The following is a 25,013-nucleotide window of genomic DNA, read 5'->3' on the forward strand; positions in this document are numbered from 1 at the left end:
TGTTCTCACGAGGGGAGGGAACGAGACGTTCAGAAACGAGGACGGGAGAACAAAAGGTATCTAGAGAACCCCAAAGACCCCAGCGAAGACCCCGGGGGTCGGAAGGGAAACACCGGCCTACTGAGGCATTCATCGAACTCCCCGCCTCGGAGCCCTGCGGCGGACGGCCTGCGCACGCGTACTCCCTCCCCCGCCGCTCCTCTCGTAACAATTGTGACGTCACAGAGACGCGACGCGACGCGACGCGGGCTTCCTCCGAGGCCCCGCCTCCCACCCCGCAGCCACCTGCAGCTCCCGGGAACCCTCACGCCTAGGGTTCCCGCTGCGCGGCCGGACCCTGCCACCGGTTGCACCAGTCCCCTCGTGAGAGTCGCCGCGGGCCCGGGGGCGTCATGGCGTTCAACTTCGGGGCTCATACGGGCGGCACGGCCACGGCCGCTACCCCCGCCGCCCCCGCGGGTGAGTGTGGAGGGCGGGGGCGGGTTGGGGAGATCCTCCGGGTACCCCCTCCCTCCGGCCGCCCAGGCCAGGCCCCGCGTGGGCGCGCCCCCAGCTAAGGACGGGGAGGGAACCCCCGAGGGTCGGCGGGGCGGGGTCTTCAGCTAAGGGATTCACGACCCCCTCCCCCCCAGCCCTGACCCCGACGTCCCGGGGGGAAGAGGAAGGGGGAGGGGAGACACCCGCTTCCTTCCCCTGGCGCCCCTCCCCCCAGCCCTGCCCCCCACCCCACCCCCGGTGTTTGTTTCTGGGCCTTACGCCAGGGGTTGGCTTAAGAGCACTTAGGGAGCGCCTGCTGTATGCCGGCGCCTGCCCTGAGGGACCTGCCAGTCCTACCCGACCCCGACCCCGATGCTTCCTTCTGATTCCTGTGATTCTCACTGTTCTTTCTTTTCTTTCTTTCTCTTCTTTCTCCCCTCCCCCTCCCGTCAGGATTTGGTGGGCTGGAGGCCGCCAACTCCACCAACAGTGGGTTTAATTTTGGGGGTTTCGGCTTAGCTGCTAATCCTGCAGTGAACTTTAATATTGGGAATTTCGGCGTCTCCACCAGCGCCGCGGCCCCCTTCAGTTTTGGTAACCCTCTGGCCAGCGCAGGTAGAGAGCCCCCTGCCACCTCGTGGACGGTCAAGCAGGACTCCAAAAATGCGCTGCCCCGCCCCCACCCCGAACGGTGCTGGGGGGGACGTGGGGGGGGAATGGGGGGGAGCCCAAAGTCCTTCCCGGGCCGGTGGCCCCCCTGAGTCTCCAGGGACACCCCCCCCGACCCCGCCCCGGATTCTTGGACTCCTGCGGCCGCATATCATCTCCCCCCTCCATCCGTCCGTCCGTGCGTCCGTCTAACGCGGTTCATCCGGCCCTTGTCATCCATGTCCCGTCCCCGCCGCTTGCTCAGAAGCCCATCGGACACAAACAGCCCGAGCCTGGCCCCGTGTGCGGCTCCCCGGGCCTCTCTGCCCCGGTCTGAGTCAGTAGTGAGGAGTGGGGTCAGTCACCAAAACACCGAGTCCTCAAGGCTGGCCAGTGGCCAGCCTTCTCTGGTGCTCGGACAGTGCGGTGGGAAGTTTGGTTTTAATTGGCAAAAGGCTGCGCAGGTATTTGTACCGAACCCTTTGGCACAGCTGCTTCATATCAATTCATTATTCCAAGCTTTTACATAACTTAATCGGTTACTTAATGCCCGTTGCCAATTTTTTTCCTACTAAGAACTTAATTTCAGAAATATTTTTGCCGCTTAAAACTGATTTTTTGGATAATTCTTTAAATTCTTTTGTGAATCCAACGTTGTATAGACTCCACATGTTCAAGTCATCGTATGCTTAACTTTGAGCAAAAAGTTTAATATATGAAAAAAAAATTTACTAGGATGCAGTAATCATGCATTGTATTCTTCCTGTACTATTTGATTAAATTACACAGTACTTGCATCCTTCTGAGTTCCATCCAACAAATATTCATTAACCATCTACTGTGTACCAGGCACTGTACACTGCTGAGGATTGTGTTCTCAAAGTGCTTACTACTTTTTTACGTGTTGCAAAAAAATAATAGTAGAGGAAAATGGAGTTTTGTGTTTGATTTGTGCTTCTGAATAGAGCTGCAACTCAGCAAAAAGAAATGACAGTGTTTATTGTGGATTATTTTGTAAAATAATTCAATATTTATTAAAAACAATACACTGGCATTTCTATTTTTATTTATTGCGGTCCATGTATTAAATCATTTACATCAATTCCATATTTGTAGACTACTTCGTTATTTTTTTTTACCATTGATAAGTATAAACTGTAAATGAACTATTTAGCTTCTTTTATACTGTGGTATGGATGTGAAGTGCACCCTCAATTAATGATAAATTGTGCCCTATTGATCCCTTTATTTGGTACCTTTGGAAACTTTATTTTACCCTGAACTTCAAAGTATGTTGTTGAGCTTTGCAGAGCAAGATAATATGTTTACTGAAATGGAGGTCTCTGGCCAAGTGTATGTTACAGAATTTTAAGTGTGGAACTAAAGCAATTGAGGGTTAGGTTGCATGGATGACCATTTTATGAGATGTCTATTAAATTGTTAACATCTAAAATACTGGCAGAATTTTTTTCAATCTTTTTGATGTCCTGGACCCTAGTGGTGAAGCTTATGGACCTCTTCTCAGAATGTTTTTATATGTGTATGTATGGGTGTATATATGCATCTGTGTGTATATATATATACACATCTGTGTGTATATATGTGTGTGTATATACACACATACATATGTATATAAAATATACATGAGATTCTTTTAAACAACAATACACTGAAATATAGCTGTCAGAACATTTTTTTAAAATAGTTTACAGACCCTAGGCTATTTAACAGCGAGAGTATGCTAACCCTGATGTGTCTGTGCTCTTTCTTGTGATTTGCTAGGTACGTTTGGAGGGTTTGGGACGACCACCACCACAGCAAGCTCTGCATTCAGCTTTTCTGCTCCCACTAACACAGGCACCAGTGGTAAGAGCCCAGACTGGATAGAATTGATGATAGAACTAAACAGCATTGATACAGGCTAGTTGGGCAGTTGCATTTTTGGTAACACTTTTGCAAACCCAATTTTTTCTTCAAAGGACTCTTTGGTGCTACTCAGAACAAAGGTTTTGGATTTGGTTCTACTGGTTTTGGCACAACTGCAGGAACCAGTACTGGTTTGGGAACTGGGCTAGGATTTGGGACGTTCAATACCCAGCAGACTCAAAATAGTAAGTATAAGAAGTTTGTTTCACTCCTTAAAAATTCGTGTCAGGTGCTATGTTTTCTCATGTCTCTGAGAAATCAGAATTTAGTCCTGAACTGTTTGGTCGTTTTACATTTTTCATCATTGTATGACCTTCTCTCTCATATGAACTCAATATAGTCATGTTATCTGCCTTAACTGGGCCTTCCTCATAGTTAATCCTTTTATTCCTCCTTTGTTGATTCCCCTTCTCACTCTGCATGTTTCCAGACCTTGGCATCTCTCCCCAAATCTTCCTCACCCTCCTCTGATGCCCTTGCCTCTTTCTTTGCTAAAGGGTCTCTCCTCTTCACCTCAGGACCCGTGGATGGCATCTTCTACCTCCTTTCCCTCATTCTCTGACAAAGGAATAGTCCTCCCTGCCCAGGTCAGTGCTTGTGCCCATGACAGACAGGAGCCCCTGTCTGTCCTGCAGATTGCACCTTCCATCATCCCCTCATCTCTCAAATCTTCAGCCTCTTCTTATCACCTGGGTCCTTCACTGCTGCTGTCAAATGGGCTCAAGTCTCATCCATCCTTAAACCTGCACCTTTCGAAACCCTCGGGCTGGTGTCTTCTTTCTCTCCACCTTCTCCCAGCCAGACTCATGCAAAAGGCTGTCCACACTTGCTGCGCCTGCTTCCCTCCTTTGACTCCTCAACCCACAGCAGTGGAATTTCCAACCTCAGTGGTCAATTAAAACCGTTCTCCTCACAGTCACCAGTGATCTCTAAATCTCCAGTCCTGACAGTCTTTTTTCTGTCCTAATCCTTCTCTACCTTTCTGTGGCATTGGATGGTGTTGACCACACTCTCCTCCTGGTTTCTGTGATGTGACTCATTACCTCATCAAGATTATTTTAAAGGCTTCTTAATTCACTTTGAGAGTCATCCCTGGCTCCCCACCCCCAACACCTAAGTCCGTCCTGAATACCACTGTCCAAGCAGTTTTTCTTGTATGCAGATCTGACCATATGACTCCCCTACTCCACCATCCAGTGTCTTCCTGTTGCCTCTAGAATAAAATATGACCTCCTCTGTTTACTTTGAAAACGTACACAAGCTGACCTAAACTCATCAGTCTAGCCTCTTTAGACATCACTCTTCCCACACTCTTTAGTCCATCCAGGCAGGCCTTCTCTCTGTCCCTCACACATAGCCTTGGTGGTGGCCATCATCTCTTCTTCAAATGTTCTGCTTCCTCACCTCTGCCTCAGAGAAAGAATCCCCCCTCACCTTCTTTAATGATGCGTGCCAAGCACTGCCTTGTAATTTAAGCCTCTGCTGAGCCCTCAGATGCTAGTGCCCTCTTGCCATAACTACATTGTGTTGATTTGTATTTATCTATCTATGTGGGTAATTCTTTTCTTTCCCACTAAAATATAAACTTCTTGAGAATCAGGATTATTGCATTCCTTGTATTTGTACCTCTAGTGCTTAGCACATGGGTAGGTACTGAATATGCTTGAAAAGTAATAATTTACTAGGGATTAAAGGCCTGTTTCTAAATTTTCCCAGTCAGTAGCACTAGGATCACAGAATAGCAGTTTTGTCCATCCTAAGGACTCCTTCAGATGTTTTCTGCTATTTCTGCACCCTCTACTCACCAATCTACCAGTAATGAAACCAGATTTCCAAGCTGTAGAGAGGAGAGGAATAGTAGTGTATTTTCTTTATTTCTTGAAATGATGTATTTTCGGTTATCATTGTATGTTATATAATATGACCTGATGTTTTGGTTGCTTGGGATTTTTTGCACTGAAATTCCATCAAGTTTTGGCCTACATTTATCACAGAGGTCTTCCTTTGTTCTGAAGACAGTTAAGAGAAATTGAACCCAAAAGACAAGTTGAATCTTACCCATATACCTAGATGTGAAAAATACTGCCTCAGGGTAATACGCCTCTCCATTATAATATGACTTAATATTATTTGTTCTCATCCACTGCGAGTCAGATCATAGCCTTTGAAATGATTACATGTGATAAAGGCTGATAGAACAAAGTCTGGCTGTCCTTTAAGGACAGTACATTTTTACAGAAGTTTCGATTCGTAACCAAAAGAGATGCATTTGAAAAGGTATTTAATGCAGCAAATCAAAACAGTCTAAATATTATTTGTGGTGATCTTCCATTTCCTATGGGAGATAGAAGAGACTATAGTCTATGTCTTGCTAATAACTATGACCTTTGTTATCTTCTGCATATATTAAGCTATAAGCAAAAAAAATTATGGAATCTTATATTTTGTAAAATAAATTTGAGGATGGTGAAACAGAACCCCATAAAATATCAGAATGAAATGATACTGATTAGCAGCAAAGTTTTCAGAACTGGATTTAATCATCTGTTGTCTGAGGGTTTAATACGATCCATTCCACTACTTCTCTGTAGTGGAATCAATAAGAATTTGGTCCTGGAGCACCTTGATCCTCAGAAGAGCAACAGCAGACATGTGTCCAACTGTCTACAGTTTACAAAGTGCTTTACATGCATGTTATTGTTGGAGCTCGTTTCACAGGCCACAAAACCGAGGCTTAGCAAACTTAAGAGACTTCTCATATAGCTAATAAGTATTAGAGGCAGGATTTGAATCCAGAGTTTCCTGATTCTCAGGCCCACACTCTATCCATTTGGAATTATTAAAAGTATTTATTCAGCTGAGCATGTTGATGGATGATAATACAAGTATTAAAGGACGGATGCCATTAGAACCTTTTGTTCTATGTTTCCCTTGATACAGGCTTGTTTTTATTTTCAAGAGTAATGTCTCTCTTCCTCAGCTTTAGGTGGTCTCTTCAGTCAGCCCACCCAAGCCCCTGTCCAGTCTAACCAACTGATCAATACAGCAAGTGCTCTTTCTGCCCCAACGCTACTGGGAGATGAGAGAGATGCTATTTTGGCAAAATGGAATCAGCTCCAGGCCTTCTGGGGGACAGGCAAAGGGTACTTCAACAATAACATCCCACCTGTGGAGTTCACCCAGGAAAATCCCTTCTGTAGATTTAAGGTATGAGCCTCATCTTTTTCAGTGTTAAGGACATTATGTAAATTACAATAAATAGGAGATACGTTTATTGCACTGTTGAGAGCAGGCCTGCACAACTTCTGGGGCACACCAAAGGATTTCGGGCAGGTGGCCCCGTGAAGAATGTCGAGGAAATGGCGGGCTGCAGCTTATGCAGGCCTAGTTTAGAGCAACTACTACTTTCTCCGAAGACCAAAGTGCTGCATTTAGGTGCGTAAGATTGAAATTGAATGCCTTTTGTTTAACCATCTGAATACTGTATTATAGAATAAACAGGTAGAATGTTTCGATTTGATTATAACCTAGTTCTAAGAGAGATTTGTCTTCAGAAATTATATTCTACTCAAAATGCCTAGCCTATCTATCTGTTATCCTATCCTGGTTTAAAGTGGACACTGTCATTATAATTAATTGATTTCACCAAACTTTGGGAAGTTCACTGCCATGGTATAGAACTGCATGTCTCCTTAGTGCGCCATACACAGGGACTGTGGCTGAGGAGATGACCTGTCCAGGCTTTCTTCAGACAGCCCGGGCTGTCTGGCAGACAGGGCAGGATTACTTGTTGACACTGGCTGCATTTGGTTGGTGGTCTTTGTAGTATGATGCTCCAGGTGTAGGCCAGCGACGTGTGCCTCATCCCCACTCGGGGCTCCTGGGGAGGAAAACCACTCATGTTGAAGAGAGAGCTGCTTTCTCCAGCTCAGGGCGTTGCCATGCGGGCTTTACACTGCACTTCAGCCAGTATGGTTGGCAGGCCCATACAGTCCTGTAAAACCATACAGACCTTAACATTAAGAAACTCATAGTCTAAAAGCAGCTAGGTGGCTCAGTGGATAGAGCACTGGGCCCAGAGTAAGGAAGAACTGAATTCAGATCTGCCCTTGGACACTAACTTCTTGACTCTGGACAAGTAACTTCACCCCATTTGCCTCAGTTCGTCCATCTGTAAAATGAGCTGGAGAAGGAAATAGCAAACCCCTCCAGCATCTCTGCCAAGAGAACCCCAAATGGCGTCATAAAGAGTTGGACACAACTGAGATGACTGAACAACAAAAAAAGCCAACATTCTGGTCGCAGTAAAACTAGAGATGGATTCATGCTGTGGGCACAAAACTGACCCAAAAAGTGCTCTAGAAAATAAGGAGAGGGGTCTTTCCCTGTCACAGCCACATGGTTGTGACATCTGAAATGAGATAATACTTGTGAAGAACTTAGTATGGTTCCTGGAGTGCAGTAAGTGCTTAATAAGTGCTGGTTCTTCCTACCAGGGACAGTGTGGTATGTGTACAGAAGAGCATAGTATATAAGGGAGGTTGTTATGGAGACAAGGGGAGAGATTTATAAAAAAGTGTTCTAGGAATAGTTCAGGCAGTTTTAAGGGGAGGGATTAAGTATTTATAGGCAATCCATAATTTAGAAAATTGAGCTAAACATATTTTTACATCAAAATCACTGACGTTATTTTTTCCAAATTCTGTTATTTCCATTCTCAAGACAGAGAAATGGGTGACTGGCTTGAGATCTGTGCTTTATCTTTATAAATCACAGTTTTCTGTGCTGTCTTTCCACAGGCAGTGGGTTATAGCTGCATGCCCAACAATAAGGATGAAGACGGCCTGGTGGTTTTAATTTTCAATAGAAAGGAAGCAGACATCCGAGGCCAGCAACAACAGCTAATAGACTCATTCCATAAGATCTTGGGAGGAAACCAGAGCCTTACTGTCAATGTGGAAGGTGTGAAAACGTTGCCAGATGACCAGTACGTATACATGAAGGGTTTTGTACATTTATGTCTTGGGGTTCAGACATACTCAGTGATAATGTAGCATCCTCATGCTATTTCATACATGTTCCCATGCCGCACACACTCTTCCCTTCCTGAAACATATTTAAAATCACAGAATATTTTGTCTTTGTTTCAATATTTATTCACTGCTTATGGAGTGCTTACATTTATTTTTCTCTTGGTTTTGAATTTCATTTGCTTAATACTGATCATCCTAGTTGCATTTAGTTAACTATTCACTTAGAGTAGAAAACATTCAGCGTGTTATTGTGTACATTAAGTGTTACAAAATTTTTGTGAAGTTTTAGGATCTGGGATTGTGAATTGCTTCCGTGTGCAATCATAATAAGTAATAGCTGATACTAATGCTTTAAAGTTTTTACTAAAAAAAGTTTACTAAAGTTTACAAGTGAAGTGGCTTGTTTAGGGTGTCAGGAGAGTTGAGCCCCGGTCAGTCTGATCCTAAATAGGCACTGTCCTGCAGGCTAATTTCTTAATGAGAAATTAATTTCAAGATTTTTTAAAGAATTGTTCCCAAGAAGATATAATAAGCTTAAATGGTCGTTTAAAAAGCTTTGTTGAATTGGCTTTATTTCCTTTCAGCAAATAGAGACAAGTGGCTACTGCTTACCAAGAGCTGTCCTAGGTGCTAAGGAAGGAATGAAGTTTACACATAGCACACCTAAGTCTCCATGGATCTTAGAGGGACATCAGAGATAGACTCAGTTAACCTGACTGCTCAATAAGTACATTAGAAAGCACCAAACCTCAACCTCTGGGAGGTTGAGAATGTCATTTTTACTGGGGGATTGTCAAAGGTTTCTAGGAGGAAGAGGCCATTTGATTTGCATTTTAAAGGAGGGGTAACAAAACAGGGTGGAGGTGGGGTAAAGGAAACATGTTTGCATGGAGCCCAGACTATGTCAGAAGGAGTAAGATAAGACCAGACTGAGAGGCAGTATGATGGCACTTTGTGAAGAGCCTTGGGTGCCAGGCAAAGAAGCTTAAATTTTATTTGTCATTAAAGAGCAAAATGTGATCGGATTTGTGGACAGAAGGGGGGTGAGTCTGATAAGGGCATGAAGAACAGCAGAAGGGATGGCATGTCAGGCTTAGCCAAGGCAGGTGGGAATGACTTTTTTTCCCTCTTTTTTATATTTAATATTTTTAGTTTTCGGCATTGATTTTCACAAGCGTTTGAATTACAAATTTTCTCCCCATTTCTCCCCTCTCCCCCATTTCAAGATGGCATATATTCTGATTGCCTCATTCCCCAGTCAGCCCCCCCTTCTGTCACCCCACTCCCCCCATCCCCTTTTCCCTTTCTTGTAGGGCAAGATAAATTTCTATGCCCCATTGCCTGTATATCTTATTTCCTAGTTGCATGCAAAAAAAATTTTTTTAACATCTACTTTTGAAACTTTGAATTCCAAATTCTCTCCTCTCTTCCCTCCCCACCCACCCTCCCTAAGAAGGCAAGCAATTCAACATAGGCCACATGCGTATCATTATGTAAAACCCTTCCACAATACTCATGTTGTGAAAGACTAACTATATTTTGCTCCCTCCTATCCTGCCCCTTTTATTCAATTTTCTCCCTTGACCCTGTCCCTTTTGTAAAGTGTTTGCTTTTGATTACCTCCTCCCCCATCTGCCCTCCCTTCTATCATCCCCGCCTTTTTTATCTCCTTTCTCCTTCTTTCCTGTGGGGAAGGATACCTAATTGAGTGTGTATGGTATTCCCTCCTGAGGTCAAATCTGATGAGAGCAAGATTCACTCATTCCCTTTCACCTGCCCCCTCTTCTCTTCCTACAGAACTGCTTTTTCTTGCCTCTTTTATGTGAGGTAACTTACCCATTCTATCTCTCCCTTTCTCCCTCTCTCAATATATTCCTCTCTCATCCCTTAATTTGATTTTTTTTTTTAGATATCATCCCTTCATATTCAACTCACCCTGTGCCCTCTGACTCTCTATGTATGTATATTCCCTTCAGCTATCCCAATACTGAGGTCTTATGAATTATACACATCATCTTTCCATGTAGGAATGTAAATAAAACAGTTCAACTTTAGTAAGTCCCTTATGCTTTCTCTTTCTTGTTTACCTTTTCATGCTTCTCTTGATTCTTGTGTTTGAAAGTCAGATTTTCTATTCAGCTCTGGTCTTTTCACTGAGAAAGCTTGAAAGTCCTCTATTTTATTGAAAATCCATATTTTGCCTTGGAGCGTGATACTCAGTTTTGCTGGGTAGGTGATTCTTGGTTTTAATCCTAGCTCCATTGACCTCTAGAATATCATGTTCCAAGCCCTTCAGTCCCCTAACGTAGAAGCTGCTAGGTCTTGTGTTATCCTGATTGTGTTTCCACAATACTCAAATTGTTTCTTTCTGGCTACTTGCAGTGTTTTCTCCTTGATCTGGGAGCTCTGGAATTTGGCAACAATGTTCCTAGGAGTTTTCTTTTTGGGATCTTTTTCAAGAGGCGATCTGTGGATTCTTTCAATTTCTATTTTACCCTCTAGCTCTAGAATATTAGGGCAGTTCTCCTTAATAATTTCTTGAAAGATGATGTCTAGGTTCTTTTTTTGATCATGGCTTTCAGGTAGTCCAATAATTTTAAAGTTATCTCTCCTGGATCTATTTCTCCACGTCAGTGGTTTTTCCAATGAGATATTTCACATTGTCTTCCATTTTTTCATTCCTTTGGTTCTGTTTGATAATACCTTGATTTCTCCTAAAGTCATCATCTTCCACTTGCTCCAATCTAATTTTTAAGGTAGTATTTTCTTCAGTGGTCTTTTGGCCCTCCTTTTCCATTTGGCTAATTCTGCCTTTCAAGGCATTCTTCTCCTCATTGGCTTTTTGGAGCTCTTTTGCATTTGGGTTAGTCTATTTTTTAAGGTGTTGTTTTCTTCAGTATTTTTTTGGGTCTCCTTTAGCAAGTCATTGACTTGTTTTTCATGGTTTTCTTGCATCACTCTCATTTCTCTTCCCAATTTTTCCTCTACTTCTCTAACTTGCTTTTCCAAATCCTTTTTGAGCTCTTCCATAGCCTGAGGCCAGTTCATGTTTTTCTTGGAGGCTGTTGATGTAGGCTCTTTGACTTTGTTGACTTCTTCTGGCTGTATGTTTTGGTCTTCTTTGTCAACAAAGAAAGATTCCAGAGTCTGAGTCTGAGTCTATTTTTGCTGCCTGGCCATGTTCCCAGCCAACTACTTGACCCTTGAAGTTTTTCATCGGGGTACTTTGTCCCTAGCTTGAGGGGCTGTGCTGTTGTTTTCAGAGCTATTTCTACATGGCAAGCTCTGCCACACCAGAGTTCCTCCTCCCCCAGGAACCGCCAACCCGGACCACGACTCAGATCTGAGCAGGCTCTGCACTCCTGCTCCTCTCATCTGTCACTTATTTCCTCCCACCTAGTGAGCCTGGGGCCAGAAGCAACTGCAGCTATAGTTATGTAGCTGCATCACCTCCGCTGCCCCCAGGGTGGTGGCCAAACCTCAAACTCCTTTCACTCTGTCCTCCAGGTTTTTCCCACTAACCTTCTCTGTTGTCTTTTGTGTTTGTGGGTTGAGAAGTCTGATATCTGCCACAGCTCAGTGATTCAGGGCACTAGGGCCTGTTCCACCTGGCTCCTGGTCTGGTTGGCCCGCGCGGCCCATGCTGGGCTCTGCTCCCAAGTCCGTGTGATAGACCTCACCCAGCAACCATCCAGGCTGTCTTGGGCTGGAGTCCTGCTTCTCTCTGCTATTCCATGGGTTCTGAAGTTCTAGAATTTGTTAAGAGCCATTTTTTATGGGTTTTTGGAGGGTCCTGGGAGAGAGCTCTAGGCTGGTCCCTGCTTTCCAGCCGCCATCTTTGGAATGACTGTTTATTGGGATTGGTTTTTAGTAGTTAGCTCTGTAAATTACCTGGTTCAGCCATCTGCATTGGCCTTTTCTTTGTTCCTCTCACTATGCGTTCCATCTCCCATTTCCACCCTTTTGCACTGGTAATCCCTCATGCCTCTTCACCTCCAGCTTGTAGGTTTTCCTCTCCTCATCTAAGATTCAGCTTAAATATCACCTCCTACATGAAGCCTTTCTTGATTCTCTCCAGTTCTTTAGTGCTTTTCCTTTAATTAACTTTACATTTATTCTGTATTTACATGTACTTGTCGCCTCCATTAGAATATAAGTTCCTTGAGTAGAGATTGTTTCATTCTTTATATTTGTATCTCCCACTTCTTAGATTTATTATGTGCATAATTAATAATTATTGGTTATGACACTGTTAAAAGTTGGAGGGTTCTAACTTTTCATACCATTCATAAAATTTCAAAAGTAACTTTAAATCATTTTGATACCACAGTGGAAATTTAAAGTTTTGTTATCTAAGGTTTTAAAAAAGCCTAATATTCTGTACTACAGCTGTCATTTCTGATACTAACTACATACATATCCTTTTCCAAAATCAGATGTTTGCATTTATATCTATTGCTGGAAGATACAAACTTGATAGCTCATTATCTGAAATTATTTTCAGGACAGAAGTTGTCATATATGTTGTTGAACGTTCTCCAAATGGCACATCAAGACGAGTTCCAGCTACAACACTCTATGCCCACTTTGAACAAGCGAACATAAAAACTTCATTACAGCAGCTTGGAGTTACACTTTCTATGACCAGAACAGAACTCTCCCCTGCACAGATCAAGCAGCTTTTACAGAATCCTCCTGCTGGTATGTACTACAGGGTTAAAATTTGATCAAATTGTGGACTAAACGAGAATCTGCACACACATTTTCCTGCAGAAATGCTAAAGATCACCTGGGACATTCTTGTCTTAGCACAAGGTTTTTGGGGGATGTTAAAAAATTGAGACTATTTTGTCCATTACTGTTTTTAATGTTTCTGAGTTTGATCAAGCAGTTTAAAGGGTTGACATTTATTTTGCTGTCTCAATTACACAGAATTGGCATAATATTATTAACTAGTTAATAACCATTAAGTAGTTTGTGTTATTTAGTGTTATTAAATTTTATAATAAAAGTTAAAAGCAACAGAAATGGGCATTGCTTCCTTACACATCCATTATAGCTAATTGAAACATTGTTTTCATAAACAATCACAGAATAGAACTGCCTACTATATATTAACAAGCATCGTGTTACTTCTTCATGTGGCTACAAAGATGAATAAGACACGGTTCTTGACCTGAAGGGTTTAGTCTTGGAGAAGCATGGGAGAACAAGGGGTGGTCTGGAGATAATGAGATATGTTTATAAATAAATTTAATAGTAGAAGGTAAAAGTACACAGAAAAGTATTAGGAAAGTTAAAAAGGGTTGGAAGACTGCTTCTTGCTGGGAATATCATGGAAGATTTCATGAAGGAGGTGGCATTCCAGTTTAGCTGGCAGAGTTTGAGAAAGGGCTGTGACATGTTTGAGGTGGGTGAAATGTTATGAAGTCTGTTGTAGAGGCAAGGGGGTTGGGGTACCTGAGTAAAGCCATTTTGGCTGAGCCTTTGGGTGAATTAAAGGAAGTAGTGTGGTATAAGGTTGGACCCAGGTAATTATAGAGGGTCTGAAAGTCCAAGCTAAGAATTGAATGTTATTCAGTAGGCAGCTGCAAGCCATTTAAGGTTTTTTTGAACATCAGAGCGATATGTCTATAGCTGTGTGATAGGAAAAGTATTCCGGCAGTGGTGTGTACATAAAGGGAAAAAGGGACCAGAGAGGCTCTTGCAAAATAGTTCAGGGTGTAAGTAACATGGATCACTTATTAATGTATCATTAATAAGTGATCATATGAACAACTCCAAAGTTTCAAGCACAGATGATTGAGAAAATAAAGGTGCCATTAACAGAAATAGAAAATCTACCTGAGGAAGGGGAGAAAGAACCATATGTTCAGTTTTAGATCTGTGAACTTGAAGACGGCCCTGAGGCCAGAGGGAGTGTTGAGGAGTTGATGATCAGCTGTGTCAGATGCTGGGAAAAGGTTAGAGGGGATGAAGATAGAAAAAACATGAATGTGGAGGTTGTTGGTTACTTTCTGAAATAACTACTTAATTAAAATGATGAGAATTGCAAAGGGGTGAGGTGGTAAGAAACTGAAGGAAGCAGTAGTAAACTACTCTTTCTGGAAGTATGGAAGTGAGCGTGAAGAGGGCTGGGATGGTAACCAGAGGCCAAATTTATTTCAGAACAGGGGATATCGAAACATCTTTGTAGGAGGAGTCTGAGCCAGTGACAAGGAGAGAGATTGATGACGTGAAGGGGGATGGGAATAGAGCAAGGTTTTAGAGAATATGAAAGGGGGTGACATCAAGAGCTTGGGTTTGTCTTTGCTCACCCATCCTTTCCTCCTGCCCCTTGCCTAGGCTAAACCACTATTCCCTTTCATGTCCTCCAGGGTCTCCCTTTCATTCACAGAGTGAAAAGAATATCATCTTTTGGTTGACATCAGCAAACCGGAACATGTCTAGGGGAGGGCAGCCAGCGCTGAGCAGGAAATTTACCATGTTTGGTGGATGGTACTTGTAATGTTTCTCCTGGAGAGGGGACATAGGGAAGTGAGAGTGAGGAGGTCTCTTGATCCTTAAATAGATGTGTGGTTGTATCAGTTCAGAAGTTGCCTCCATGTTGCAGACTACAGCCCATCATGCGTATTGATCTTGTGTGAATCTAGTCCCTGTCCTCCCATATGTTAGCCATAGAGGGATCCATCTAATGGGCTAGAGACTTTCCTTGTTTTCTCCTGACATTTGAGTCACCAGTGGAACACTTTGAATGGACACCTGTTATCCATCATTCTGTCCACATGACTAGCCCATCTGCTATTTCCGTTAGACATTTCTGTGATGACGCTTATATTCTTGTTCTTTGGAGTTCTTCTTTGGATATGGTGCATCTTGCTCACACCCACCATGTTCCTTTCCATTGCTGTCTGTGATAAATCATTTTTAATTCTTTGGAAACAGTTGTATTTCATATCTTATTGCCACATAGCGATACCAGTAAAGTGTTAGTATTAAAAAGATGGTCTTGTGCTTTCATAGGAAGCTTGAGGTCAAATCAAGGACCTTTACAATTTCCTGAAGGCAGCCCATCTTGCTTTCTTTCTAGGCTAGACCATTTGTACTCTTTGTCCCAGACGTATATAGAGAGTTAGAGGCAGAGTCAGAGGCATTTAGGGTTAGAGCCTATAAGGTGCATTTTGAAATCTGGACAGTAGATACTTCATCCGCTTGGTCTTTCCTGTGTGGATGGTTAGACCAGATTCCTTTGAGTGATTAAAAATCACTCTGAGAGGGCTCTGCAGTGATCTGGAGCTCAGTGCAGTCAGCACAACATCAGGAAAGAGGAGCATGTGGAAGACCTTAGGATCCACAGGAATCCTTTTTCATCTTGCCCTCTGCTGCATCTCTTCTGTCCCAGTGTACAGATAATTCTGGCAGCATTCATCTCCCTATCTTATGTTGTTAGTCATATCTGGCTAATCCCATTTGGGGTTTTCTTGGCAAAGTTAATGGAGGGGTTTGCCATTTCTTTTTAACTTATTTTGCATTTGAGGAAACTGAGGCAAACATGATTAAGAGACTTGCCCAGGGTCACACAGCTAGTAAGTGTCTGAGGCTGAATTTGAACTCAGGTCTTCCTGTCTCCAGGCCCAGCTTTCTATCCATCGAGCCACCTAGCTGCCTCCTGTTGTTTATCCCTCACCTGATGTTTATTATCAGCAGGTTGCTGAACAGGATTATTTCTGTTGATCTTGAGATCTTTCTTCAAATATTTGGATGCTGTTATATAGAAGAAATATTAGTTATTCTGCTTGGCCCCAGAGGGTAGAAATGGGACCACTGTTTAGAAACTATAGATGATGAATTTTCACTTAAAATAAGTAGAGCTATCCACAAAAATCGATAGGCTTATTCTAGAGGGATTCCATTATTAAACTCTGAAGGTATTGACCCAGAGATGAATGATTTACTTGTCAGGGATTTTGTAGACAGATTTTGTGCTTCAGGTAAAAGGTTGGATGAGAGGATCTCTGAAGTCCTTTCTAGAGGCCAGCTCATACCAAGCAGAGCCAGGACAAGGCATCTGTGTGCCCGTGGCAAGGGTACCATCTTTCTCAGGCTCACTGCACTGTAAGACAGAGTATGTGGCTGTGCTAAGGCCTCTGTGCCACAGACAGTGGAATTTTCTGGCATTAAAAGTGTGTATTTGCTTGTCATCTTGGCTTGGGGAGGGGATGGGGATGGAGGGAGGGGGGAGAAAAATTGGGAACTCAAAATCTTAGAAAAAATGAATGTTAGAAACTACATTTACATGTAGTTGGAAAAAAAATACTATTTACCAAAAAATGTGTATTTGTAAAGAAGAATTGAACCCTTTTTTGTGTTCCCTCACATATCTCGTGTGCCCCTTCCTACCTACCTTGCCTAGTTATAGTTCTTTGAACTGAATACCCTAGAAGAGGAAATGCTTTACTCTATAATTAGTTATAGATTTGCCATTTTTTAGATTGTCTCATCACTTGCCTGCCTACCTGTTGTGTTTTCCCTAAATTTATTCTCTAAAAGGGTGGTTGCTAATATTTTACTCCAAAACTTAGAACTTCTGGTACAGAAATAGTGAATCTCTTCTGCCATTTTGAATTCTTATGCATCATGTTATGTTGTGAATTTTATGGTGAATTATGAATTTTAATAGAACTTCCAAGTGAGCCTTTATGATGCAGAATAAAAATGCCTTTTACAGTCAATTTTTTCTTAATTTTTTTATTATGCTCTTTTTAAAAAAAATACAGCACCATATCAAGAAATCTAATGACAAATAGGACATTTATCTATTTATATATTTGGACAAAATTCTAATGGCCTTATTCTTCATTTACTTTTCAGAAGTAATATATTCAGAAATATTTATCTTTAATACCTTTTTTCATTCTCTGGTAGGTGTTGATCCAATTATCTGGGAACAGGCCAAAGTAGATAACCCTGATTCTGAAAAGTAAGTCTTTCTCAATGTAGTAATTAATTTGATAGTATTAATAGTGCTTGCCACTATGAAGCAGGATAGAGTCCAAGAATGTGTTAATGAGTGGAATCAGTAAGATTGGTAAAATTTATTCTCATGAATGTTTGATTTTTGGAGCTCAGGAGGCAATGTGGTGTAGTGGGAAGAGTATCAGACTTGGAGTTAGGAAATCCAGGCTCTAGTCCCAGAGCTGCCACTGACTAATGGTGTGACCTTGGGTAAGTAAAATGGAGTTGGACCAAGGTCCTTGACCTCTCTGAAATTCTTTTGTTCTAATAAAATCAGTGTGGTGTAATGGTCAGAGTCGGCCTTTGAGTCTGGGAGACCTGGGTTCAAGTCCCATCTCTAGACACGAGATAGTAGGCATATTTGGGCACCGCCTTTTGGCGCCCCAAGGAGCTTTGCCATCTGAGGCCAAAGGTCGTTGATTGTGGTTGGTAAAGGGATTTTCCTCACTAGAGGTTCCCCAGAGCAGTGAAATCACAGATCCCAGTCAGCACCCTTTGAAGCCCCAGGTGCGAAAAGCAAGTTTATTAGCCATGAGATTTTGATGGTAAATATCATGTTGTCTAGTAAAGACTTTTACATTGTTGGTCATTTATAAGTGTCTATGTGGAAATTCAACACCTCCTTTCTGTAGGCTAATTCCTGTGCCAATGGTGGGTTTCAAAGAACTTCTCCGAAGACTGAAGGTCCAGGATCAGATGACAAAGCAGCATCAGACCAGATTAGATGTAAGCATTGAGGTTTTCATCCCCTGGGACTGGGAGTGGTACCACAAGGTAGTGGAGGAAGGAGATTGCTGTCACTGTACACACCCTACCATGTCTTGGTAAGGCTGAAAGTCCCAGGAAGGTCATACACTGTGTATTATCAGTTAGTATTGTAGCTCAATGCCGTGGCTTCCTTTGTAGCACACAGGCATTGGGAGAACACAAAACTATCAAATTATTTTATGAATTTAGAATTGGTATTTCTTTGACTAGCATGGAAATGCTTTAAACTCTAAAGCATTGTGATCCTATAAATGCCAGCTGTTGTAACAATGGAAGCAGCTTAATTAGTTGGTCACGTCTGATTCCAGCAAGATAATGCGTGCATTATCAGAAAACTTCAGCATATTAAAATGGTTACTTTGTACTTTCTATAGTGTTGTAATGATTGTTATTTGTGATGGGATTAATGAAGAACAAGGAAAATTTGAAAAATAATTTTTAATGTTTAAATCTGCTTCAGAACATTTTACTTTGTAATAGAATCACAGAGACTTGGAGATGAAACAGACCTTAGAGGTTCATCTAAACCAACATCCCACTGAGCAAAGGAGCCCCCTCTCTAGCAGTTGACACATAGTCAGTTAGGGTCTTCTCAGAATGTAATGGAGAGGTCTTTGCTTCACCAAGGAGCCTGTATCGTTGTGGGACAGATGTGTCAGAGGTCTTTATAGTGAACCGATGCCTGCCTCCCTGTAGCTTCTATTCATTTCGTCCTTGTTCTGCTCATTGAAACAATAAGAAACAGCCCTTCTCATATTTGATTACAATTGTACCTTTTTTACTGACATTTTAAAAAATTTTCATATCACATTCATTTCCATATATATCCCTTCTTCCTCCTCTGCCTAGGGAAACTTTCCTTATAATAAGGACAAAACAAAAAAGTTCACCCAGGCAATCACATCTGCAGGATTCTACCCCTGGGGTCCCTATCTCATCAGTGATATCTCCATGGGCCACACTTGGCCCCTGGTATGATAGGGTGTTCTCTCCATTTCCATGGTCGTCATTGTGTGTGGTGTTTCCTGGTTTTGCTTCTTGGATTCTAGTAGATCAGGCCCATCTTCCTGTGTTTCTCTGAATTCTTCCTCTATGTACCTTAGTTGTGCAATAACATATTACAATCTGTTTAGTGCCAATCAGTGGGCACTTAAGTTTGTTGCTACCACCAAAAGTACTTGTATGAATATTTTGGTATGTGTGTGACTTTCCCCCCTCACTTTGACCTCTGGGGTCAAATTCTAATCACTTTTTTAAAGCACATTTTTCCAGAATGGTGGCCCCAGTTCATGGTTCTGCCAGCAGTATATTCAGGTGCTTGTTGAAGACAATTGTTCTTCTCTGTGGACTCAAATTGGTAGTAGGGAACGTGCCCTAAATCTGCATCTTTGCCCCTCTGGGAGGCTGCAAAGTCTGAACGTCTCAAGGTTGTTGAATGTTAATGTGGAGTTCAGCGGGCCTGCCACAGTCCTCTGCTGGGAAGGATGACTGCTTCTGGTCTGTCTCTAACATACAAACTTACAAAGTCAGTTCCTGAGTTTCTAGTTTGGTGTCATTCTGGATTTCCTAACAAAGATTAAAAAAAGAAAGGGTGGAAAAAAAGCCAGTTTGGCAAAATCAACCAACAGATGCATCAGTTCTCAGAGCACATTTATACAATATTCCCCTCATGACACCACCATGAAGGAGGACAGTGCACACCCTTAACTCTTCTGCGGCTTGTTCTTTGTCATTTTAATGAGACAGTGGCATGCTTTCTAACCTCATGTTGTCTGCAGGCTGGACAGTGGCATGGTTCTATAAAATTGAGCTAGCCTTCTTCACCAATTTAATGCACCCCTGTCTCCAGAGAACCTCTTCTTTCTTGGAATGATCAGGGGCTAGGTGAACCTCAGCTAGAGTTGCTAGACTTGTTGCATTTTGGTATCTAATAAATTGTGGTGTCCAGCACTACTATGGTTTTGACAATTTAAAAGTAGATCAAAATACCATTATAATAATTGTACTTTTTTTATTTATAGATTATATCTGAAGATATCAGTGAATTACAGAAGAATCAGACCACCACTCTGGCTAAAATAGCACAATACAAGAGGAAACTCATGGAGCTTTCCCATAGGACCTTGCAGGTAGTGACAAAGAGTTGCTTTCAGGGCTGTTCCAACCCAATTATCTGATTAAAAGACTGTTCTAGTGCCCTTTTCTTGTAGGATCCATTTTCTCTTAAAAATGGAAAAGGCCCATTCCAACTAGACATATCTGAAAGGTTTGTCTGTACACCCTTTCAGTGACACTTAGTGTGTTTTTTAGTTTGTAGAAAGGGGAAGACTCATAAAACTTGGCCACAGTAAGGCATGCACTCCGTCTGCAGCAGAGACACCTGTCACCAGGAGTAGATGTGGTGGCAGCAGCTGCTTGAGCTCTGTTTGTGTCTTTCTTTTCCCTTTGTTAACCCTTCTAATCTTTTGGCTTTTCTCCTCTTACTTGTTGGTTTCTCCTTTGCTTTTGTCTTAGACACTGAGCCCCTGACAAAGGGTGTTCTTAGTCCTTCTGGTGACTAGCCACCACCTGGTGGTAGTAAGTGCCATCTGAACGTTGGCCATCATTGTTGCTCTTGTGGCTTGTGGGATCACAGGAGTAAGAACTATTAGACTTGAGAGGTCATCTTGTCTAAGGCCTGCTTGAGGCCAGAGAGGTGAAAGTCAGCTGCATCCAGGCAATAAGTAGGACTGTGATGTGAATGCAGCTTTAAATGTTACATCATTTCTTATTCTTGTAGCTGTAAAGCAATAAAGACTAACCTGGACTTTTAAAAAACTAAATTCTAGGGTATTAGAATTGGGATCACCCCTTAAAACTTGAAGGTAGTTTTAGGACAAATTAAAATGCCTGCTTCACACATTAGGTAGCTATTTTAAATGAATGTAGACTTTTAATTTATACGGAACGTGTGTGTTTATCAGCCTAAGAGAAAAATATCTGCACCTACACAGCCATGTTAGCAGTGGCCTAAGGAAGTGGTTAGGGTTTTGGAGAGCAGGGTTCAAATTCAGCCTTAGACGTTAATAGCTGTGCGACCCTGGCCAGGTAAGTCCCTTTAACTTCTCTTAGATTCAGTTTCTTCTGCTATAACATAGGGATCATAATACCCACTTCCCAGGATTGTTATAAAGATCAGCTAAGATAATGGCTGTCCAGTGCTTTGCATACTCTGTGGTGCTGTTCAGAAGCGTGAGCTACTGCTGCTGCTGTTCGAGTCAAAGAACCTGGCTGCAGATCCTACCTCTGCCACTGATTGGGACCTTGGGAAAATTACTTCACCTCTGTGGCCTCTGAGGTTCCTCATCAGCAAAATGAGAGGGTTGTCTAGGGAGCCTGTTCAGTCCCTTCTGGCTTTAAATCTGGGATTCTGTGAATTAGACCAAGTAACACACAAATCTAAAATGGGGCATGAAGAAGTTAGACCCTTTAGAGCCTGATCTGGTAGTCCGTGGTGTCAAACTTTCAGTGCCGTGGCTAAGAATTAACACTAGGCTAGATAAACCATTGACCTAAAGCAGCTGCATGTTTATGTAGCTAAGTTGAATAAGATAATATCTTATTAAGTGTGACAACTTTTCCAAATATTACTGTTCAGGGTAATTCCGATTTTGATTACGTTAAGCTGAATTGGATTTGAGGTAATCTAACATTAAAGCTGCTTTTATTTTCCAAGTTTTATTGATGCTTTTGGTTTTTATGTTGTCTCAGTGAATTTTTCTTGTAATAAAGGAAAAGAACAAAATTAAAGCTGCTTCAGTTTAATACAGAAGTAAAATTCTCTGGGATGTAACTGAAGAGGAAAAAGATCTCCCTACTCACATGCCCCTACTGTTGCAGGTCCTGATTAAGCAGGAAATTCAGAGGAAGAGCGGCTATGCCATCCAGGCTGATGAGGAGCAGCTCCGAGTACAGCTTGATACAATTCAGTGTGAACTGAATGCACCTACACAGTTCAAGGTAAGCATGTCCCGCCTGTGCTTGGGTGATAGACGGGCACAGGACCAGGATCTGCAGCGAGCAGGAAGCTTTAGCAAAAGGGCCTGACTCCACACACTCACCTCCGACAAACAGAGAGGCTTTTTCTTGAGAACTTCCATGATGGAAATAAACATTGGACTAAGTACAGATAGACTCTGAAAGTGAGAATATTTACAACTTCATTGTGGCCTTAAACCAGTGTTACTTTTCAGTAGCTAGAGAGATTTCGATTTCCTTTTAAAGATACTTCCTTTGAGAGGGACAGCTCATACTTGCCCCCAGCATTACTAATGAACATTGTGTGGGCCAGACCAAGTCCAGACACGGTCATTTTGTGCCATCTCATTCTTAGGGCCGACTGAATGAGTTGATGTCCCAGATCAGGATGCAGAATCACTTTGGAGCTGTGAAATCTGAAGAACGGTATTATGTAGATGCAGATCTTCTGCGGGAAATCAAGCAGGTAAATGATGTACTTTGCATGGTTGGAAGACGACTTGATTGCCATGAAGGTTGTGGGGCTTGTCAGCTGAGTTCTGTTGCTATTCCATCAAGACACTACGTATTGTCTCACTTCCCTTTCCTTCCCTCCACTGTTGTTTCTCAAGCTTACTCTAAAAATTTATAGGGAAGGGTAAAAAAAAACTTACAGGGCTGCTAAGTGGCACAGTAGATAGAGTGCTAGGCCTGCAGTCAGGAAGTTCAGATCCTGCCTCAGGCACTTACTAGCTGTGTGACCCTGGGCAAGTCACTTTTAACCCTGCTTGCCTCGGTTTCCTCATCTGTAAAATGAGCTTGAGAAGGAAGTGGCAAACCACCCCAGTATTGTTGCCAAGAAAACCCCAAATAAAGAGTTGGACATGACTGATAAATGACTGAACAATGGTAACAAAAACCTCATCTGATAAATGTTCTTTGTAAGGAACTTGAATTTTAGGTCACCCGGGTCAGAAGTATCAGATTTATGGGCCATGTGCCCCCCACTCAGCCTGAACCAGATTAAAATGTAATTGGGAAATGTTCTGGCAAAATAGGTAAAGATGCAGTACAACATGAATGATGTTAATTTGTGGTTTTCTAAGTATGCAGCCTGTGGGATTCATTTCTATTTGAGTTTGGCACTACTAATCCCTATGTTTGTAGATGGTTATAAAAGTTGTCAGATAATGTTTTAAGTGGCTGAAAAGCAACTCTTGCTCCATGGCTGTCAAGCCTAATAATCTCTCTTCTTTGGGGGCTGCGGTATTCAGTAGCACAAGAATTTTTTTGTTGGCCAGCATTTCTCATTGGTGTCTCTGCTACAGAAGGCTGTAAAGTGCTTCGTGCAAAGGAAACAGTGTTGCGGACGGGGGCTGTATCTGTCATCACTCAGTGCTGTAAACGAGAGGCCAGAAGACCTTGGTTTTAGTTTGACCGTGACATATGCTGCTGGCTGTGTAGCCCTGGGCCAGTCGGGGCCTTGAGTGTAGACCAGCTTTCTGATCTGTGTTGGTCTAATATTTCCTATACTATAGGAAATGAATGTGATGAAATCACTTGTCTAGACAGGTAATCAAGATATAAATACACAGGAATGATCCCTTGCCTTCTCTCTCCCTCTCCTTTAACCATTCTAGCATTTGAAACAACAGCAGGAAGGCCTCAGCCACTTGATTAGCATCATCAAAGACGATTTGGAGGACATAAAACTGATAGAACATGGATTGGACGAGAACATCCACATCAGAGGAGGCGTCTGCAGCTGACAGCGCACAGCCTCCTGTCTGTCAGGTTGGGGCAACTTTTGCTGTCTCAGATCCCCCCTAAGACTGAAACTGACTGTAAAAAAGCCCTGCCCTCTCTTGGTTTCTGAAAAAGTTATTGAAAAATTATTGTTTATAAATTTTGGAATAGCGTAGCTATCTCACAGCTTTTCAAATGTGACCTTTGAAAGGTTTGTACCTAAAAAAAACTGTTTACTTTTACCAATAAGATATGTACTATTGTACATTTTTACAACAGCGTCGTTGAAAAATCAGTGTTTAAAGATTATTCTCCATTGAGCCTTTACTATGCTTTTTCACAGCCAATAAAAATATGAAAACAAGCAAAGTTTGCAATACAAAATAACTGAAGGATAACGAGGCTGTTGCAAATCTGTACGTTGTAGAGTAAATGTATGTCAGTTTTTCTATTTGCGTATGCCATCTTTGGGAAGAGTAAAGAAAAATTCACAGAGTCCTTAGTCATGGATGTTTTCTTTTGGGGACTACAAGGGTTTGAAAGCTATTTTTATATGGTTTTACTTATTTGAAAAATGAACCCAAGCCCTTAGGAAATGACAAAAAATGCTTGTCTGTTTGACAACATTGTCCTTTATTTTTTTTCCTTTTTATTTCTGTAAAAGATGGAATCTTCTTATAAATAAATTCTGCTTTGTGATAACTTTCATATAATACTGTCTGGTATTTGTTTATTTGGATTCTGATAGGTGAGCCCATTCATATTCTATAGCTTGTGTCATTATTATTATTTGTGTACGTGGCTCTAATTGTTTAAACCCAAATTTTATTTTTTTAAATAAATTTATTTTTTATTTTTAGTTACAACACTCAGTTCCACAAGTTTTTGGGTTCCAAATTTTCTCTCTCCCACTCCTCCCTCCAACCCCCCAAGATGGCATGTAATCCAGTGTAGGTTCTACATATGCCTTCACATTGAACTTATTTACGTTATAGTCCAGTTGTAATGAAGAATTATAACCAATGGAATAAGTCATGAGAAAGGAGAGACAAAACCAAAAAAGAAGGGAAAAAAAAGCAAATGTTTGCCTCAATCTGCATTCAGACTCCGTAATTCTTTATCTGCATATGCATAGCTTTTTCCATCATGAGTCTTTTGGAGCTGTGTTTGAACCTTGCATTGATGAGAGGAGCCAAGTCTATCAAAGTTAGTCAATCAAGCCCAAATTTTCTAAGATCATAAAGGGAAGCAGTATTTGAGGTGCTTTTCTTTCTTAACATTGAACCTGGCAATACCAAACCAAATATGGAGAATGTTTTCAAAATCTTACAGCATAATAAATTCAAATTAGCTGCGTGACCTGAATATTAAAGGTCATTACCATAACAAATGAGAAGCAAGATC

General features: G+C 41.9%; 1 protein-coding gene across 3 annotated transcripts; it reads left to right on the plus strand.

Moving 5' to 3' along the window:
- Positions 1 to 241: 241 nt before the first annotated feature.
- Positions 242 to 24,322, plus strand: NUP54 (nucleoporin 54). Of its 3 annotated transcripts, XM_036763982.1 has the most exons (13): positions 281 to 459; positions 931 to 1,092; positions 2,908 to 2,991; positions 3,105 to 3,236; positions 6,032 to 6,258; positions 7,851 to 8,038; positions 12,589 to 12,785; positions 17,010 to 17,064; positions 17,732 to 17,825; positions 19,889 to 19,996; positions 21,747 to 21,866; positions 22,240 to 22,350; positions 23,504 to 24,322. In XM_036763982.1, exons 1-13 carry the CDS (start codon positions 393 to 395, stop codon positions 23,630 to 23,632), a joined length of 1,674 nt encoding a protein of 557 aa, XP_036619877.1. In that variant the 5' UTR covers positions 281 to 392; the 3' UTR covers positions 23,633 to 24,322. The 3 variants fall into 3 exon arrangements, with proteins under 3 accessions (XP_036619876.1, XP_036619877.1, XP_036619875.1); XM_036763981.1 differs by lacking the exon at positions 931 to 1,092 and having other exon boundaries at positions 242 to 459; XM_036763980.1 differs by lacking the exons at positions 931 to 1,092; positions 23,504 to 24,322 and adding an exon at positions 23,192 to 23,497.
- Positions 24,323 to 25,013: the final 691 nt, after the last annotated feature.

The sequence above is a fragment of the Trichosurus vulpecula genome, chromosome 6, assembly GCF_011100635.1.
Source record: "Trichosurus vulpecula isolate mTriVul1 chromosome 6, mTriVul1.pri, whole genome shotgun sequence".
Lineage (NCBI taxonomy): Eukaryota > Metazoa > Chordata > Mammalia > Diprotodontia > Phalangeridae > Trichosurus > Trichosurus vulpecula.